This window comes from Scomber scombrus, chromosome 11 (assembly GCF_963691925.1).
Source record: "Scomber scombrus chromosome 11, fScoSco1.1, whole genome shotgun sequence".
NCBI lineage: Eukaryota > Metazoa > Chordata > Actinopteri > Scombriformes > Scombridae > Scomber > Scomber scombrus.
Window position 1 is genome coordinate 16,280,673 of NC_084980.1, and position 19,832 is coordinate 16,300,504.

Sequence of the window (19,832 nt, forward strand, 5' to 3'; positions counted from 1 at the left end):
TTTTGGCTTTTGTTGACAAACAACAAAGCTCGAGCATTTGCAGTATGAGTTCACTCTAATATGCCTGTTGACTCAAAATAAGAGCACTAGCGCTGACAGAATGTGAAATATTGTTACTGAGCAGAGGAGGCTTAGTGGCAACGTCTTTAGTCATGCTTAAAGCCAATGGATTCAGCTTTCCGTGGCAATCTTTAGGCGGCACGGAAGGACAAATGTTGCCACGAATGATGTAAGAAATGAAAAGATGAGAAGGGGCAAGTAGTAAGCAGACAGAGAGAGAATGGCATAGAAGGGAAAAATGGAGACACAAACCAAAGAAATGAAAAACTGTAACGATAGAAAAAGAAAGAAAGAAAGAAAGAATGAGTGAAAGAAAGAAGGAAAGAAAGAAAAAAGAAAGAAGGAAGGAAAGAACGAGAGAGAATGAAAGAAAGACGCACAGAAAAACAGATAGAAAGAAAGAATGAAAGAAAGAAAGAAAGAAAAAGAGATCTGTGAATTTCCCCTTCCTCCCCTGAGACCTCCCTTGATGCCAAGCATTCATCATCCAGCCTCTAATATCAGTTATTCTGTGGCTCCTCTGCTTACAGCAGAATTAATTTCTGCTTTAATTACTCTCATCGGCGGAATGCTGATGAAGGAGAGGGACGAGGCATTCTGGGACTCGGGCCTCATTCCACCGCTTTAATTTGAATGAATTCCACCCGGAGACGCTGGCAAACAACTGGCAGCCGAGCCCCGGGAGCCACTCTGGGACTGCGCAGAAGAGCTGCAGCCGTGGCCCCCACCAACCTAGCTACCTTGTGTGTGCCTGCCTGTGTGTGTGTGTGTGTGTGTGTGTGTGTGTGTGTGTGTGTGTGTGTGTGTGTTTTCTTGGCTGTGTGTATTATGTGGAGCATGTTGATTGTGGTTGAGGCTGAGCACTGAAGTGAAAAGGTAGGGAGAAAGAACACACAAGAAGAGGAAAAGAAAAAAAAGGATTGATGGATTGAGTGATGAGTGTGTGTACAGTACACAAGTGTGTTTACAGTGTTTATTTGTGAGTGTGCATCTGTGTGTGTGTGCCGTATGTGCATGTTTGCATTCACATAAATGCACTCAGGGATGTGGGGTGAGAAAGCAGAACATCTATAGAAACAAACAGTAAACGATTTCATACGGAAAAAGACAGTGAGAACATATCCATATGGACACGAATAATATGAAATATGAACAACATCACTGGCTGCAGCCCACTGTGTAACACAAGTGTTAGTTTGAGAGCAAAAATCATTAATAGTTAATTTGATTATTCCAGATATGGCACATCACACTCCCCAACAACCCCCTAGTCCATGTATCATACAAGAACTAGCAGTATAAAAAAGAAAAATAGGAAATAACCGCATGAATAGGAAAAGGCTGTACATGTGAGATGTACACAGACCATGTTTGCATAATGAAAACAACTGCAGCAACAGTATAATATCACAGCAACACCGGGAGAGGAGCAGAGAGAGGGGCCATAATTGACTTTTTTCCAAGCCAGCTTGGTAGTTACAGAATGTAGCATATTGGATAAGGATTGTGATTGATTATGTGGGTCTGCCATACCGATTCGTTTGATTAAATGTAACCATGGGTTTCTTTTCCAAGCCCTAATGAAGCGGCAATTTGAAACTGAGAGACTAGAGGACGATGAGCCAGGCTGCTTTCAGCCCAATGCTGTTTATCGGTGTGTATGGAGCTTCATGTCAGGAGTCATCAAACAATTTCCATACGCTGTACCTGTGTTTTTTTATAAACCTTTTTGATTAAAACAATTAAGAAAACTAAACAAATGATTTGCAAAACTCTAACTTAATGCAACATTTTAAAAAATCTAAGATTAGTGCTCTCTTGCTGAAATAACCCTGAAATAATAGCAACATTGAAATTCAATGACTAATTATGTGGCATTAATCTCTATGGGGAAAACACACATTTCCCCTCACACCATAGTAACATAACTATAATTAATATGTATGTTGATATTGTGTAAGAAAAAGATCCTTACAATCTGGGTTGAGTTTTAAAAATCACTTGAATTCATTTCACTTTGGTTCATTCAGAAGCGCTTTTTAAGTTACTACCACAAAACACACCACAATTCATCTCTTCCAATTTTCTGTTTCGAGCCCTCCCTCCTCCAGTTCAGCAGAGGGCAGGGAGGTAGGTAGGTGTGACCTCTACCGACCCTGAAACCTCTGGACAGGTGGGCGGTGGCCTGCATGCACTGTCCGTTTTGGCAGAAGCTCTCTTCCCTCCCCGGTAGGGAGCTCAGGCCATGATGAGCAGCTGGGTCGCAAACACTAAGCACATTAATATCTTCTTAATGATAATAATCATTATGGCATAAGCACCTTCCCCAAAGTGGGAAGGCTCACGGAATGTGCCAGGGTAGCATCGTCGTTAAGCTAAAAAAACTGAGATGAAATGACTCTTTTAATGGGCAGCAACTTATAGCCACCAGGATAATGCAGACACTAATGTAATAATGTGATAATGAGATACACCAAAGACGTTAGGGACAGCAAAAACTCAATGAAACCAGTGTGAATGAATAAATAAAATCTGCTCTTGAAACTGGGGTTGACACAATAACCAGTGCAGATGTACATTGTGTGCATGTATACACCACACTGTGTGACAGATATATGTTTTAATTAGTACAAACTCTAAGATGAAATGCTTCAAGGCCTTTCTGGAGTTGCTGAAATACTTCAGCACCTTGTCTCCTTGTGCCTTTGAATCCACAAAGTGCTACTTGCAGCACTTGCATTTCCCATATACTCGCCTCATTTAATATAACTGTCAGTATTCACCTATCATAGGCCATTATCTGTCTCATCCGCGTTCATTATTGAAGCTAATGATCTGTTGTCCTCTCTGCTCCCCATTGAAGGAGGACTACATTAAAAGTCTCTTACTAACTTAATTAGTAATTATAAATGTTAAAGATTAATCAGAGAGTGAGTGGCTTAAGGTCTACGTCTCTAGGCAGTGGTGGGACAAATGGAGAGACAAAGAGGCCATGTCGCTTCAGTGTTCACACTCCACTGTCATGCTGGAAATGGAACAAGACATATGAAAAGAGTGGAAGTGTGACCATTTTAACTCTAATTACTGTCACGTGTATTTATGTCAGTGTATTTTTGCTCAAAGAAAAGAAAAAAAACATCAAACAAACAAACAAAAAAAACACCAAAATATGATAACACTTTTAACACAGATAACACAGAGCTTTTGTACATAAAATATCTTAAGCTACAATACAGCCAAATATAAAATGTTGTTTTCATTCTATAATCTACAAACACCTACTGTAGTGGATATAATGCTGTTAGAGGAAGCACCATTTAATATTATAACCTATGATGCATGCAGTACTCACATTATCTCTTTCTAACAAGATGGAAATAGATCCCCTTAATTAAATCCTGGGTGTACACTAATTCCTTACTAAATCTGCACCTCTCTGACAATTCCACATCAGCAGCACCATGCACTCCAGTAAACATATAAGCACTGATATCAACATTAAACCTTAATAACTAATAAAGCTTTCATCCAGGGAGTTCCTGTGTGATTTCCATTAATGTGGGGGGAATCGCCCAGGACCATCTCCCTGTTTTCCGGAGCATGTTGACGCTCGAGCCGGGGGTTGGTACTCTCGACGCAGGAGGAAAACAAGGAGGAATCTTTAGCTGTGCTGAGTTGTGGGATGGTACACATGCAAATTTCATTTCTGCCGGAACTTCACCCATATGTGCAAGAGAAGCTGCTACACTTTTATCTGACCAGAATTTAAATACATTTAAATTTTAGTTAAAGGGGATGGACAGGGCTCACAGTGAAACAAAGAAAGAGTAAAGAAAAACTGTCTATTGTAAAGACAAGCAAAGATTTTTACAGTAAACAAGGATGGATATCCATTTCATAGCTCTGTCCTCTCTCTTGTAGAGGAGAAATGGCGGTGCTTTGACTGTTGAGCAGGGAGTCCTATCACACAAGACACACAGAGTGGGGTGATGGTAGGGGGCTGGCCGGTGGCCCGCAGCACCTGAAACCTATTAGAGAGCTTTGGAACATTCCACAGGGTTCTTCCACTTTGGCCAGAGGGCATCGTAAAGGTCCTTACAGAGAGACTCAGGAGCCGACAAACAGCCAGCAAGGTGAAACAGTTAAGCTGGAGTCTGATATGGAAAAGCGTGACATCTGATGATACTGCAAATGACAGTGTTGCTAGCTTTGTCACTAAGAAGATAACACGTATTCACTCGATCCGTATGTGGTCTAAAGACGAAGATAACATATTCTGTTTTTAGATTCACAAGGAGTTTATCTTAATAAAGGAACACTATGATTAAAACATTTACCGTTGGCAAGCCAAGCAAAACTTTTATCAACTTTTTATCAAATGGTTTGCCATCTGGACTTAAAACAGTAGGGGCCCAATAGTGCGCTGACACTAAAAAACAAACATGCATAAACACACACAACCTGCTGCCAAAATTCTTGGAGATAGCCTTATCTTCTCCGCTCTGTGTGTGTATATATGTGTTTTAGTGGTACCAAGGCCCATCTCTTTGGCTGGATCTGTTTCCATGCCTCAGTGTTATGCTCACTGGGTTTAGCTCTATGGGTGTCTGTGGCCTCTCCTCTGGCCGCCCGTGTCCATTTGCTCTGCGGGTATGGCAGGCCTGAGCTGACAGATGGCCGCCCCTCTCCATTCCGCTCCAGAGTAACACAGTAACTGGTTTTTCCTCCGCCGTTGACCTTGCCACAGCCAGCCAGCAATCCAGGCTGGCACTCGGCCTGTCGAACAGGAGGGTAATGAAGTCCAGCGCTGCTCACATGATTATTAAGGCTTTGACGCTGGGGGGCCTTTCAGAACCCTATCCCCCTCCCTTCTCCTCCCCTGTCTGCCATTCACACAGCAAAAGTTCGACGAGGATAGTCATTCGTTACATGGTACTTTGGAAAACCACCATTTTGCTCCATAAAGAGAGTGAAAACTTTTTGCGGTACTCTTTTGGAGTTTGCATGCATTCTAAAACAAACCTCTGTTCGCCTACAAAACATACTTAACAACAATTTTGAGAACAACACTGAAACTCTTTCCTATTCAGTAGCATACTGGTGTCCCAGCATGTATGTCATTCCAAAAACACACCAAGTGAGAGCCGCTACACAAAGTTAGATCAGATCTGTCACACTACTAGTGGTGCTGACAACCTCTAAAAGCAATGCAGCTCAGCAGTAGCGCACCACTTCACTCTGACTGTAATTCTCCCTTACCACAAGCATCTCTAGGCACGACTGGAACCCTGGTCCCTTCAGGGCCAGGCTGGGATTTGAGAGGTGTAGGTTGCAGCTCTGACCTTTACTAAGGCAGGACTGTCTGTTTGCACTTCTCCCAAAAGCCCCCCTCCAGTCAGACTGCTAAGCAACCCCATCAGACCAGGGGTGCGCATGCACCTACGGCCTCGGTGACATCTCAGAGACCATGGGGAGGTGGAGTAATGCAGAGGTTAATTCTGATCATTCAGTATTTATGGGCTTCACTTCAGAACAAGGGTTGGCATTAACACTCTAAAGGAGACATCCCTCCTGTATATCAATAAAACATACCCTGAAGCACAGGAAGAGCCTACCTTTATTCAGGTTGCCCAAGTCCTGAACTAGACTTGCATAGATGGATTCTAAAAGTACACCAGTGAAACCTTCATTAGATAATGCCTTTAAATTCAAAGGAAAAGTTCATAAAAATCAGTATTATTGAATTTAGTTGTAATTTATGCTGTAGAAGGAATAACTCAACAGCGAACCCTGTCCGACCAATCACTGCAAGGAATTTTCACCAAATCACCATGGTGACATCAACCTAGCAATTGCAATGCAGTAAGGGGCAGCAAGTGTTCACTCAGAGTTTGTACAAACAGGCTGTATGAACTGAGAGCATCAGATATTTTCTCACATGTTGGCCTAGTCTGTGAGGTGTGGGGAAATGTCAGGAAAATCAATAGATAAGGACCACATCAGACTGAGCTTGTCTGGCCTAGCAACAGAGCATCCCCATGGTGATGTCAATTACCTCTGCTTTACAACAAAAACACCAAGAAGAGCAAAGCAGTCTCTGCAATGCTGTAAAACTTTTAATGCAGTCTCCTGGTTACATTGAGGAATTTGTAAGAAACTTGTTTTTTTTTTTTTCAAACCAGATTGGTAGGTAACACAGTGAATGTGAGATTCTTACTGATAGCACCTTTTTGCAGCTCACTCTGTTTTCTATTCTCCTCATGGACGCCACATTAGTCAGGGAGAGGTATAATGTAACGAGCAGTAAGGTGCGCATAATTGCATATTAGCAGCAACACACTTGGCTGCACGGGAGGTGACTGCGCTAACGAACAGAGAGGCGTTATTAATCACCAATTAATAAAAGCAGCCAGATATCACACTCAGTATATGGCATGCATGGTTTCCTTTGTTTCCACTAGCTGGTCCAAGCCTGTTCTCTTATTTATTTCATAAGATTGATCCTGTTCCTGTGCTGTGTTGTCTATTGAGTTCTGACTCTGATCCAGCCTCCTAGGAGTGAAATGAGGAGTGTTTGGCCATGTTTGTTAGCAGATTACATGTGTATGTGCTCTATGAATGAGTCCCAGAAACTGAGGGAACAGCATCAGACATAACTAATCAAGAAGGGTTATAGGAAAAGAAACAAAGAATGAAAATACCATATACTGTTTATTCACCAGGAGGGGAAAAATGGAGTATTAAATGTGTTGCCACCAGGGCAGAGACAGTGATGGAGACCATGCAATCAACATACACTGGACAAGTTGCTCTAGGGGCCCAAGACAAAAGGATATGTGTCAAGGATAATTTGCGGCCCTTAGCAAGAAACAACACATGGCTTTCAGCTTCAAAAACTGTTACAGTGTGCCTCCTGTCTGTTCCCCAACTAATAGCCAACACAGTATGTTTTGCCAGGTTGGAACTTGGTTAATACAAAAATATGAGTGCTACATAGTGAGGCAGGAGGAAAAGGGAGAGATAGTGGACAGTGAGGGGAGGAAGGAGAAAGAGAGAACAGAGAGGAGGAAGAGAAAGCTAAAGGCGTCTCACTCGCTCTCCTCTCCAGCTCTGTAACGGCCCACAGTGCCTGTTTCACACAGAGCGGCCAGCTGTACAGCAAATGTGCCTTTCCCTCTCCGCCCCCGAACCTTTCCACCCCTCCAGTGCCCCCCTCTGCCTGGGCCGACCAGGCCACCGGCTCCTCTCTGTGAGAGAAGGCTCCTCCCTGACTTGGCTTCAAGCTCAATGCTGTCACCAACCCAAAAAATCTGTAGAGGTGACCCCAAAAACACTTTTTCTGGGATGTGGTTTGGTTTGTTTGTTTACAATTGTCCTTCTGAACACTGCCACCTTGGCAGGAGCTGCTTGGAATGGACAGGAGTGAGATGAGAATTGGATTGAAAGCAGATATAACAGAAAAGCAAAAACCTTTTCACCTTTAAAACCCTTTAAGACAGAGCCCGTGCTTCAAAACATGTCAGGGCTCTGAAAATCCACACAGGGACATTTGAAACAGCGCGATAAATGGGCCAAACGTGCCCCCCATGAGGCTCCAAATGTCATAGTTTACAGTGGGGTCAAAGTGAAGCAATGGGGTGGCTTGATGGCGTGCTGATAAAAACCAAACTGGCTTTTGTGTCAATGAAAGACCTTCAAAGGTCCTCGTAGAAAAAACAAAAAACACATAACGACTTTGAGAAAGGACTGTGATTTTAAATATCCTGTAGTATGCAATTACTACAAATGAAGACAGCAAATCAATTGATGGACAGATTTTTTTTCTAATCACAAATAAAAATAAAAATAAGGGATTTGATAGTGACTGCAGCAGCTGAAAGCTGTATAAATCTGTGTGTCTCTGGAGAAAAATCGGACACCCTCAATTCTGTAAGTGTGCCATGCCAAAAAAACTCTAAACTAAAGAGTGGCCAGCTGTCTTCTGGCCTGCTATTAAATTGCTCCTTGGATGGTGGCGATATCATTTTTTTCTCCATAGGAGTATCACACCAGGTCCCCAAACAGAGCGACCAGCTGTACAGCAAATGTGTACTGATCCATCTGGGCCCTAGCAGGCTGTGGCCTCCATCTTAAGACACGTGGGGCCGTTCACAGGCTTGGCTGGGTCTGGTCTGCAACACACCCTTCTGCACCCATGGCCACCTCCTTCCCTTTCATTTACCTCCATTATCATAGTAAATGTCGAGTAGCTGGCCACCAGAGCTGCGCTTTATGTCTGAACTAGGATCGTCATCATCTGAGTGTAATATTCATGCATCAAAATGTGCTGGCAGTCGAACAGAAGAGGCAGCCACGAGCACTCCGGCCTGATGGAAGGAGGTGAGGGTGGAGGCTGAGTGCACTTGGTTTAGGAAGACTATTGTATTACAAAGGCAGCTAATGTGGACTTGTCTGGGTGAAACAGGCTCAGGTTTTGTTGTCCCATACACTTAGCACTATGGTTATGTCACGGCACATCACTATATATAGAGTTATCAGTGTGAACTGACACCATGGAGCGGGGCTGAAAACAACACCCCTATGAATCCAGCGTCTGCTCCATTACCTACGCTAATAACGCTGACAGCTGAGCGGAGATGACCCCAGCCCCCTGTTTCCCCTCTCCTGTGCAGATGGCCATTAAAAGGAGAAAGTGTCCCTTTTTTCAGTAGAAAAGGTATTTAGAGCTTTTCCAAATGAATATTTTTTCTCTGTGTTTTTGGCCCAAATTAGCTTTGCAGTGATTACATGTTGGATCAGAATAAACCCTATTCTACATTAAAGAGGGACCAATTCTTAAGTGTCTGTTAAAGCCACAAGAACCAACATCAGTATTGTTGACAACTAACTTTACTACATCTTCAGTTAAACATATTTTCTTTATTCTATTCAAATTCCTTTTTGTTTGTTTGTTTTACAAAATGCAATCACTTCTTGACAACTTCATCTTTCTACCAAATTGTCATCACAATGAGTTTTGTTTTCTCCATATTTTACAGATCAGAAAAACAAATGCATCTAACAGAAACCCTTTTGAGGAGTCTGATGAAACCCGTGATCATGTCGAATACAAAGCAATGGCATATCAGAGAAGTAAGACATCAGACAATAACCCAATCACCTATCCTCCTGTTATCTTAAGCTGTCTGAATTCCACTATTATAGGGGAACGGTGTGCTTGTGCGGCTGAAAGACATAAAATAACCAGTAGGGGGGTTTGTTTTCTACCCTCCCAGTGTGCTCCGTGCCTGCCTTTGCGAGAGAAAGGACTAATGCTGGCATGGTACTGTATTAGGCACCCCCAGTAGACTAGTGGGTGAGCAGATCGCAAAGATGAATACAAAATACACACCTACACACTCTCAGCTCGTCTCTCTCCTTTGCAAATACACCGCAGCATCAAAATCACAAATCACATGCTTCTGATTGTTTATGCACAAACAGTGGGTCCCTGATAGAATTGCCTACCGGTCCTGATAGAATTGCCCACCGTGTTTAAATTCACCTGCGCCTAGAAGCGTGTCCCAAACAGAGAGGCGGTTTGGTTCCAGATCAATGAGTCTCTCTCCCACTGAAGACAACAGATAATGCAGTGTAATGAAAGAGCCGCCAAACGAGCTGAATAAATGAATGAATAAAGGAACGTGAGACCGGAATTCACCTACTTACTGCAGGCAAGAAAACCTGTTTTCCAATTGTCTGTTCTCCACAAATTATTCTGCCTGCATACAAATGACAACCAAAAGTAAAGACATTTTGAAAATCGTGGAGGTTAGTGTCACACCAGCACTCTTTGTTTAAGAATCTAGGAATCTTGTGAAAGGGAATGAGTAATTTGGAATATTTTTGATGCACAATGTAATAAAATAAAAAATCCATTTCTTCAGTTGATTTGACGTCATTAAATGCAGAGAGCATGAAAGTATGTTACCAAATGTATTCAGATTTCAGTCATCTGAATGGACTACTTAAGTGAAGATGCATAAAAAACAACCAAACCAAAAATATACAGTAGCAATGTGGAGATTCTTCAAAAAATGTGGGATAGTATTTGGAATTTTAAACAATTTGAATAAAATCTGTATTGGATTTAAATATTTCAACAATCTGTATGTTTCCACTACTTCAAACTACCTTCATTACAGAGTGGTTTGAAGTGGAGAGATTCTGCTCCACAAACATGCACACATACTATACTTTACCATTCACATGCATGGGGAAATGAAGATGATGGATTTATAAATGCACAACACTGGGGATGCAGTTGATGGTCAAAATATTAAAATAATTCCACCTATTTGGTGATGTGATCCAGATACTTGTGAGCCTGAATGAGACAGGGTCAAATATTTTATTACATATATCACATCAATTCTCAGTATGTGATTCATTTTTCACAATTATGAAAAGACTATGTCTGATTTTTATAAAATTATTCAATATTTGTTGTGACATTGGGTGAATTTCCCTTAATGATTTGTATATTGTATTGATGATGGTCATATAAAATCATTCCCTCTTACATTTAAATCACACACCTAAAAGCCACACCGATTAAATTTATGCTACATTGAATACTTTAGGAAACGTAGAAAAACACATTTATGTTGATAGTACACAAACATCATTTTATATGGCTTGTGTCACTGCAGGATTGCAAAAGAGACCATAATGAATCAAACAAAAAGAAAATCTCCTACCCAGCATGTGGTTGGCCACATGAACTTGGATGTCCCATTCACTGTAGAATACCATCTGACATTTGATGCACTGGTATGTCTTCTTCTGTAAATATGTCAGAGAGGAAATCGATTATTATAGTCAATGTTGAAAAATGAAAAAATGAAAAAAATAATATGACACATTAGAAATATATATTTGTCTTCCAAAATTAACATTGTAATACCAAACATATGTAAACCAGCATTTTAAAAGTTTCATCTTAAGTCAATAGAACATTAAAAATACCTCTTCAGTTTGTGAGGGGCTGGCTCTGGGCATGGGGGACACCTGGGGGGTCTTGAGCTGCCCACTGTTACTGTCCCCTGCCTGTTCCCGGTGCACTGTCTGGACATGGTTCTGCAACTCTGCTTCAGACTCAAACTTCACATTGCAGCTGGAGCATCGTGTCTTTGCAGCAGATGAGGATGATGTAGAAGAGGATGAAGATGATGAAGAGACTGCTTTGCCTTTCCCCTCTCCTGGGCTGAGACTCTCCCCCTGGATCCATGTGGTTGTTGCTGGATTGATGACACCTCCATGCTGCTGTTGTTGCCTACTGCCATTCACTGTTGGGCTGGAGCTCTTGGAACCAGCAGCTGTCACACAGGATGCACAAAGTCCATATGGCAGTCCATTGATGTCCAGCTTCACCAGGTCCAGTTTTGACCGAAAATCTTTCAGGCATGAAGCGCACTTGAAAGGTTTCTGGACATGGTGTTGCGGCTGGTTGTGAGAGATGACATGGTTGCGGTGTATGGGTTGGTTGGAGGACATAGTGCCTGTCTTTTGCATGTGGAAGGTACCATGAATCTTGAGCTCCAATGTGGAGGTAACTGTCTGCATGCACACCACACAGCGGAAACCTGTCAGGGAATTCCTCAGGTCAGGGTGCATCTGGCAATGTTCCAGAAAGTCCTCCTCACTGTGGAGAGGCATCTTACAAATGCGGCAGCTGCCTGTGTCCAGGCTCTTGCTATGGGTGACCTTGTGCTCAGTCAGGGTGAGCAAGGAAGGGAAGCGCTCCCCACAGATGGGACACATGTAGTGTTTGACAGGCCCAAGGTGGGTCTGCATATGTTCCCTCAGCCCAGCCTCAGAGAAGAAGGTGCGAGAGCAGACATTGCACTTGTGGTTGCCCTTGATCATGTCAGCTTTCCTTTTCATCATGGCACTTTCACCAGGGCGTATATTGTGGTCTCTCAACTGGTGGTTAGTGAGGAGTGACTCCATGGTGTAAGATGCCCCACAGATGTCACACCCATACATGGGATCTGCAGTGTCCACCTCTTCCTCACTTCCATCATGGCTGTTGTGGGACTCCACCACAGATCCTCCTACAGCCCCTGTGCCATGGCTGTTGGTTAGGAGACCTTGTAGCTCAGCATCTTCTTTAGGCTGGCCATCACCACCACTTACAGTAGAGCCATTAGCACCACAATTCTGTGCCTTTCCCTCAAACACACAGTGTTTCTCCCTCAAATGCTTCTCCAACAGGACGATGGCATGGAAGGCCTTACTGCAGAAGCGACAGTTATATTTCTTGCTGTGGGTGGTGATATGGCACTGCAGCTCAACTTCTGTGCCAAAGGACTCCCCACAAAAAATGCAGCGGTGGGCACGGCCCTGGTTTTCCAGATGGCTATGTTTGACATGTAGCTGCAGATCTGTCTCATGCCTGAAGTCCCAGTTGCAGGAGGTGCAGCGGTACACCTTCTTCTCGTTGCTGTGTTTTACAGCAAGGTGGAGTTGGGTAGACACCTTTGAGTCAAACACCTCTTGGCACAGAGTGCAACGAAAGAAGACAAAGGTATGCATATCAAGTAGGTGCTTCTGCAGATCATCGACTGAAGTGAACTGCTTGTCACAACTCTCACAGATGTAATAAGTGGAGGTTATAGTAAAGTGAACTGTCACATGCTTCAGCAGGGACTCTTGGTTTGGGAACTCTTTGTTGCACTGTGGGCAGGTGAGATGAGGCTGTAGGCCATCCAGATGAGTTTTCAGGTGAGTCTGGAAAAGGTCTAAGCTGGTGTACTTGGCTCCACACTGGTTACATATGAACTCACTGGTAGCGCGTGAGGCTGAGCTACCTTGCTTCAGCATGGCAGTTTGTTCCAAAGATATTGGAGAAGAGGGACTGAGAGTGCGCAAGGATTTCTTTCCATTGTTAATGTAGTTCAGCGCCAGTGGAATGTTCTTGTGATTCTCCTTGATGTGCTTGTTAAGCTTCAAAACACTGTTGAATATGGGAGAATTGGTGCAGTACGAACAAGAGTACACTTCTACTATAGGTTCCTTGGGGGTAACAGCCAGAGGGGAGTCAAAGCGCAGGCTTCCCCCATCACAGTGAGTCTGACGAACATGCTCCTCCAAAGTGGCCTCTGTCAAGAAACCCATGAAGCATTGGGGGCAGAAGAAGGCATTGCTCTCCTTGGCCACAGGGCTGGGAAAGCCATGGGAACATCGGATGTGTTCCTGCAAGGCGTTGAGATCACTCAGCACCTCAGGGCAGAAGTTACACTGAAGAAGGGCATCAGGTAAGCTGGCTAACAGGGCAGCATGGTCCTCTGCATTGTGGACCTGCTTAAGATGTTCATTTAGATTTAATAAAGAGGGCAGAACCTCCAAACAAAACTGGCAAGTATGGGCCTGCTCTGGCTTGTCCAGGTGCATGGTTCGCAGGTGTATCTGAAGCACAGCCAAACTGGAAAACACTTGCTTGTTGCAGTAGATGCAACTGTAGGAAACTTTAGGCTGTTTGGAGGAACGTCCCATGTCTGATGTGTTCTGAGCAGCTCTCTTTCTCCTTCCCCTTGTCTTGGGCACAGGTGGCGCTGTCTCCACCATTGTGGAGCTATCGACAGAAAGGTTGGAGTCAGGAGTGGTACTAGAGACAGAGGTGTAGCCCACAGTCAGCAAGGAGGGGCTGTTACTATGGTTACTAGATTCTGGGAGCTGGTGGATGTCCATGTGAGCATAGAGGTCCTCAACAGACAAAAAGTGCTCAGAGCAGATAGCACAGGTGTGACCCTTCCGGTCACGACTATGAGCTTGGTCAATGTGGGTCAGCAGGGTTCCCTCATCACTGAAGGGCTCATGGCAGTAGATGCACTGCAGGGTGGCCCCCAGGCCTCCATCCTCTGATGGCGAGCACTCAGGGTGACACTCAGCAATGTGCCTCTGGAGCTCTTCTGGGACATCAAAGCCCTCCTCACAACGGCTGCATTTACGGGTTTCTTTCAGCTTCCATTCATCAGCTCTAGAAAGGCTTGAGCCACTGCCATCTTTGCCTCTTTCGTGTACTTGCATGTGTCCGTGAAGAGAGCTGGAGGAAAGGAAGCCTCGGCGGCACACAGGGCACTTGTGGGGTTTGTTGGAGGCGTGAGTTTTCATGTGGATTTTGAGGTGATCACTGCGGGAGAAGGCAGAGTCACACTCTCCACAGTGGTACTTCTTATCACCTGTGTGTAGCTTAACGTGTCGATCGCGGCTGCGCTTGTGCTTAAACAAACGGCTGCAAAAGGTACAGCTGAATGGGAGTTTATCCCCGTGGCTCTGTTCGTGGCGCTTGAGAAAGCTTAGGCGACTGAAGGACTTGTCACAAAATTGGCATGGGTATGGCAGACCAGGGCCCCCTTCATCCTCGCCAAAGTCATAGTCCTCACAGTGTCCTGGAGAAGTCTGGTCCTTACTGGAGGGAGATGATGCTGGCCAAGAACATGATGGGTCATCCTCAATATCAGCACCGTCTGGAGAACAAGACAGAAATAGGGGGAAGGAAAGAGGGAAAAGAGGATATCATGGGTAAGTTAGAGGGAAAAAGATGAAGACAGAAAAAGAGAGAGTGTAAGAGAATTTTCTAAGAATGTATTCGCACCTAATTTGTCTCACTCTTTTGAGTAGAAAAGGTGGGCCACCATGCCGTTATTTGTCATAATAATCATAAGGTAGTCATGCATGAGTTTGAAATTCTTTGCAACTTAGACCATTTTTTCTTCAGCATAAACAATACCTCTCCTTAGGTGTTATCTTAAAAGTTACATTTAAATATGCAATTTAGAGTATAATTAGAGAAGAGAATAAATGGAAATACTTTTACTACAATTAACCTTGTATGTGGCCATATAATGGCTTAGCCCACTGTGACTCAAAACACAATCTCTGACATTTAAAGTCAACACAAGACAATGGGTGTACTTTAGGATGTAAGCCTGGCATGAGGTAAATTAGAACATTTCTATTATTCCTGAACAATTACTAGAATATTTTTGAAAAACAAGAGCCCTTGAAATGACCTTAAAGACAAGAGAAAAAAAGCAGGGAAAAGCAGTTCTCAAAGGTGAGGGAGAAGATTAAATGTGCAATTTAGACCACAGCGACGCATAGCCTTTAGTAACCTTCCACTGCAAAATAGATGATTTTCATGAAACATGGGCCTTTCAGAACATCAGTCAATAGATATCAGATTATGGAATATGCATTATTATCATATTTGTCAGTGTGGTCTGTCCTAAGCTGTGAGGCAACTGATATTGGATGAATGAATATGCCATGTGCTGATACAGGGGAAGCAATAAGGGGACGGGTGAACATATAGGAGAGGACAACTGAGTGGCTAACTATCTCACTCAAGGACAAGCAGGTGCAAAGAATGACGAGGGAACACCAGCCAACTGACAGTACAGCTCCCATGTGTGTTACTATTACTTTAACGTCTCCCTATACAAATCCCTTATTTGCCGACATTCCTTTCCACTGTTGCACTGTGCAGTGATATCAATGGAAAACACCACTTTCCACAAGTTCAAAAGGTTACAGACCACTTCTTCCCGCTGCCGAATTCTAAGTGCTGTGAACTTCCTTACCTAAATAAAACAACGTAATCCCAACCCCTTCAGAAAAAAAAAACTGTGTCAAAAGGCCAAAACTTGGAATGGGAAAAACAAGAGGAAACTGCAAAGATTTATGAGAGGGACTAAGGAAAAGCACAAGCTCTTTCCAGGATCCAACCTCTGTACTCTCCTTCAGCTGACAAATCTAAGTCTCTCTCTCTCCCCCTTTCTGTTGTTTTTGCTGGGAGATCTGCCCTTTGTCAGGATATCATGCCCTCTCTGAGCACTTACCCCCATCAGGGCCTATCTTCAGGAAACAGATGGGGTCGGAGGCCATTCCCTTGCCCCTCCAAACTGCTGAAAGCGGCACATTGAGAGCCCACCTCCACACCGTGGCCCTCCCGGAAACCTCCCACCCCTGGCAAAGCGCCCACTCTGCACACACATCTCACTCAAGAAGAAAACCTGGCCTGATTTACTTGCTTTATCTCTCATACATGTCTCAATGTTTTTTTCTCTCTCTCTCTGGTTTGAGGGAGGATGGGTGACTCAGTGCTATGCCCTCCTCCACAGAGGGGGCGGATCTGCCCTCTCTCACACTGCCTCCCAGGGTATAGGAGAAGAAGAGAGTGCAAGAAGAATGACCCCAGCCAATGCCTTACAGTCAAACATATTGGCTTCGAGACAACAGTATGAAACAAACAAATAAATGGGCCTGTATACAAGGCTAAATGAAATTCTACTGTCTTAAATGAGGATGTCTTTGCCTTGAGACATTACTAAGCTGTCAGGACAACCTCATTCCATTTTTTTGTTTGCTTACTTGATGTATTTTATTTATTTAGTGCCTTTACTCCAATAAGACACATACATAAAGTCATATCTGTAGGGGACATGTGGGGGTTGCAAACAGCAGAGTTCAGCTGACAAATTGAACGTGTTTAGATGAGCAAATAGTTATGTCTATATAGGATTTGTAAAATATTACAGAAACATATATAAATAATATCAGAGTATAATATTAATAATTTAGTGTAATAATGAAATTCATTTCTCTCTGGGTTGCACCTTTTGTCTTACTAAAGGCATCTTCACACTAATGAAATTTGAAGAAAAAAAAACATGGTTGCTAAGTTACTTTTCTTACTGTGATGGCCATCAAATATTAAAAAAACAAACAAAAAAACAGCAACCTGTTTTAGGGCATTAAGAGTTGAAAATACTTTTTTGGGTACACTGTCCCACATAGTTAGACTTACTAGAGTTTCACTCTCTCTCACACATACACATAGTAAAATACACAAGACAGCATGTGAATACTGCACATCCACTCACAGCAACAAACATATATATGTGCACACATACATGTGCACATAGAATACAGATACAAATGCAATGGCCGAAACAAGTGTGTGAACAACTGTAGATGAAAGAGCAATCTTCCTCAGGAGACTTGAAGAGGAAAGAGAGAGACTTGTTTTTTTCCTTCTTCACCCAGACAAGAAATGCCCAGGCCTCAGCAGCAGCCTGAGTAAATAAAAGAACGGGCCTTACTTCCCTGTCTCTCGGGCCGGGGGCCTGTGCACGCCAGCACTCTCTGTGCTGCTGCCAAAGGGGATGCTGGGGCCTGAAAAACTACACCCTGCAGCTGAAGGGCTGTCTTTGTTGGTCTGCCAAGGCCTTCCTGAGCATCCTCCAGCCAACAGCCTGTCACGTCCTGGGAGGAAGACCTCCATCTTAAGGCCTGTCCCTCTCTGGGAGTTCTGTCCCTACCCCCTCCATCTTTCTCTTTTAACTGTCTCCTATATGGAACAAAACAACCTAATTTAGAGTGTTACTATAGGGGATGGCATAAAATGTGCTTTAGTAATATTTACTAGTAAGATATAATTTCTGCCATCAGTTATACTACATTAAAAAAATTAAACAAAAAAAGCCTAGCTTGTCAAGTTCAAGTATTCAGTATTTGTAAGTTGAATTAAGATATCTGCAAAAGCCACACAAATCAGTTTATCTTTTTACTGAAATTGCAAATGTAAGTACTAAAAAATCCCCCTTCACACGCAGGCCTCAGTTTCCTCAGCCAGTCTGAAGTACTCTTTGTGCACCACTTCCTCTATGCTCATTTATAGCAACCTTTCCTAGAGAAAATATTCCTGTTCAAATAAGATCCTTAATGCTGGGAACAGGTAAGTTTACTGCTTCTCTACACACTGCCATCACTTCTAAAATCCCTAAAGAATGTTTTGATTTATGCAATTAATGTATTTGGGAATTAGCAAAATATATAAATATAAATTCAAGGGAGCAAGTCATTAATTTTCTTGATGGCATTGCTTCCCCATTGGAATATAAAATACATATGGTTGCAAACATTGTCTCATTTTTTCTTTAAAGGCTAAATGATACACATAATTTGAGAAGATTCATTACAATTGCCTTCTTTGCAGTCAGAACATATGATTGTTGGATTGATGATACGACTGATAACATTTCAAATATATCAGTGCCTGGTTAGTGGAACAATAAATAAAATATGTGTGCAAAAGTGATACAAAACCAGTAAAATCTCCTTGTAGTGACTGCAAAAGTATGCAGCACTAGAATATGTGAAAGTTTGGTTAGTTGAACAATTGTTTGATAAAGAAAGAATTAGAGAAATCATGTCTACGAGTCAGAAATAATTGTACAAAAACGTACAATTAATTCTCTTGTGTAATTCTCTTGGGAAATTTTATTGTAGTTTTCAAAATAAGTGAGTTCCTACCAAAATACTGTAAAAAGCCTATATGCCCAGTTCTTCAGCAAAACTAATATGTTAGTGTCAAACCCAAACACACCTTGGTGTCTGCATTTTGAAGTTTGTGAAATGTCTTTTTTATAATCAGCGCCACAACATAGAAGTAAAAGCTAGGTGCTGGGTGAAAATAATGATTTTATGAAGGTTCTGTATAACCTATATTTTCAAAATAATTGTTTACATAATTATGTCCTGTGTTTCAGGGAATTTGACATTTGTTTGCAGGTTTGGTCCAAACTTTACACTTGTGCTTATTAAACAGGCATTTGTGTTTCTATTGTTTTTATCTCGTAATACACCCCTTCTGAACCTTTCAGGGACTGTGGTTTGGGAATAACTCACTACTGGCCCTCAGACGTTTGTGTCTGAGGTCCTGGAAGCAGTTCAAGATGGCTTATCACTGCCTAACAGCAACAGAGTACATCTCCTCTATTTAGGAAGCCAAAACTCTTATCCAGGTCCAAGACCTTATCTTATCAGAAAAGTGTTTTTGCTATCACTCACATCTGCCACTTCTATAGCAAGCTAGACTTTATTCCAAAGCCATTCTAGATATGCAAAGGATGACCATGCTTTAAACAGCCAAACCTTATCTTCCTCTGTGTTGTAACAGAGATCTGTATGTAGTGGTTGTCATAAGAGATGTGTTTGTGTGAGTGTATTTGTGGCACATTGGGGATTGGGGATTCATTGAATAAACAAAAAGCTGACAACTTGTCTAATGTAACACCATGACCCCACTTCATATTCAGAAAGGGGATCTTTTTACAGTTACTGGGAAAAGTAGTGAGCCTTCCCATGAGACAATGCATGTGTCATCTCAACGCTTTTCCTGTTCTGATGCCCAAATAGCAATATGTGTCTGAACAACACAGTATCATGTACAGCCCTGTTTGTGACACATCCACTTAAGATCTAATAGAAGAGGTATTGAGCACAATTTTTACATTTGCCAAGACTCCAGTCTCTCTGACTCAGAGTGGGTGGGTTCAATTTTGCGGGACTAATTCCAGTCAGATGCACAAATCACTCAGTTGATTCGGGACACAGAGCTCAGAGGACACAGAGCTATTGGAAGAGGCCCAGTGCTGGGCTTTACTCACAGTAGTCCTGCTACATCCCTGTTTTAAGACATCAAATCCAGTCAAAATGAAACACTGATGATTCCCAGTAGTTGTCAACAAAAGTGCCAGGTGGCTAGACATGGCTTTTTGCACCATGCAACTGATTAACACACACGCATGCACGCACACGCACACAAACACGCACACACACACACACACACACAAGCCAAACCAGAGGCATTTAAAGGGACCTTCTATTCACCATTAACCTCAGCTATAGCATTGTCTGTGTGTGTGTGTGCGCACGTGTGTGTT

At 42.8% G+C, this 19,832-nt stretch overlaps 1 protein-coding gene across 2 annotated transcripts in view; it reads right to left on the reverse strand.

The window, feature by feature from the left end:
* Nucleotides 1–19,832, reverse strand: part of LOC133990414 (zinc finger protein 521) — an 89,347-nt gene that overhangs the window by 36,450 nt on the left and 33,065 nt on the right. For both annotated transcript variants that reach the window (XM_062428723.1, XM_062428722.1), the window contains 2 exons: nucleotides 11,068–14,570; nucleotides 10,800–10,884 (listed from right to left, as the gene is read on the reverse strand). In XM_062428723.1, coding sequence (XP_062284707.1) covers nucleotides 10,800–10,884; nucleotides 11,068–14,214 — 3,232 coding nt within the window. In that variant the 5' untranslated portion in view covers nucleotides 14,215–14,570. The remainder of the gene's footprint in view (nucleotides 1–10,799; nucleotides 10,885–11,067; nucleotides 14,571–19,832) is intronic.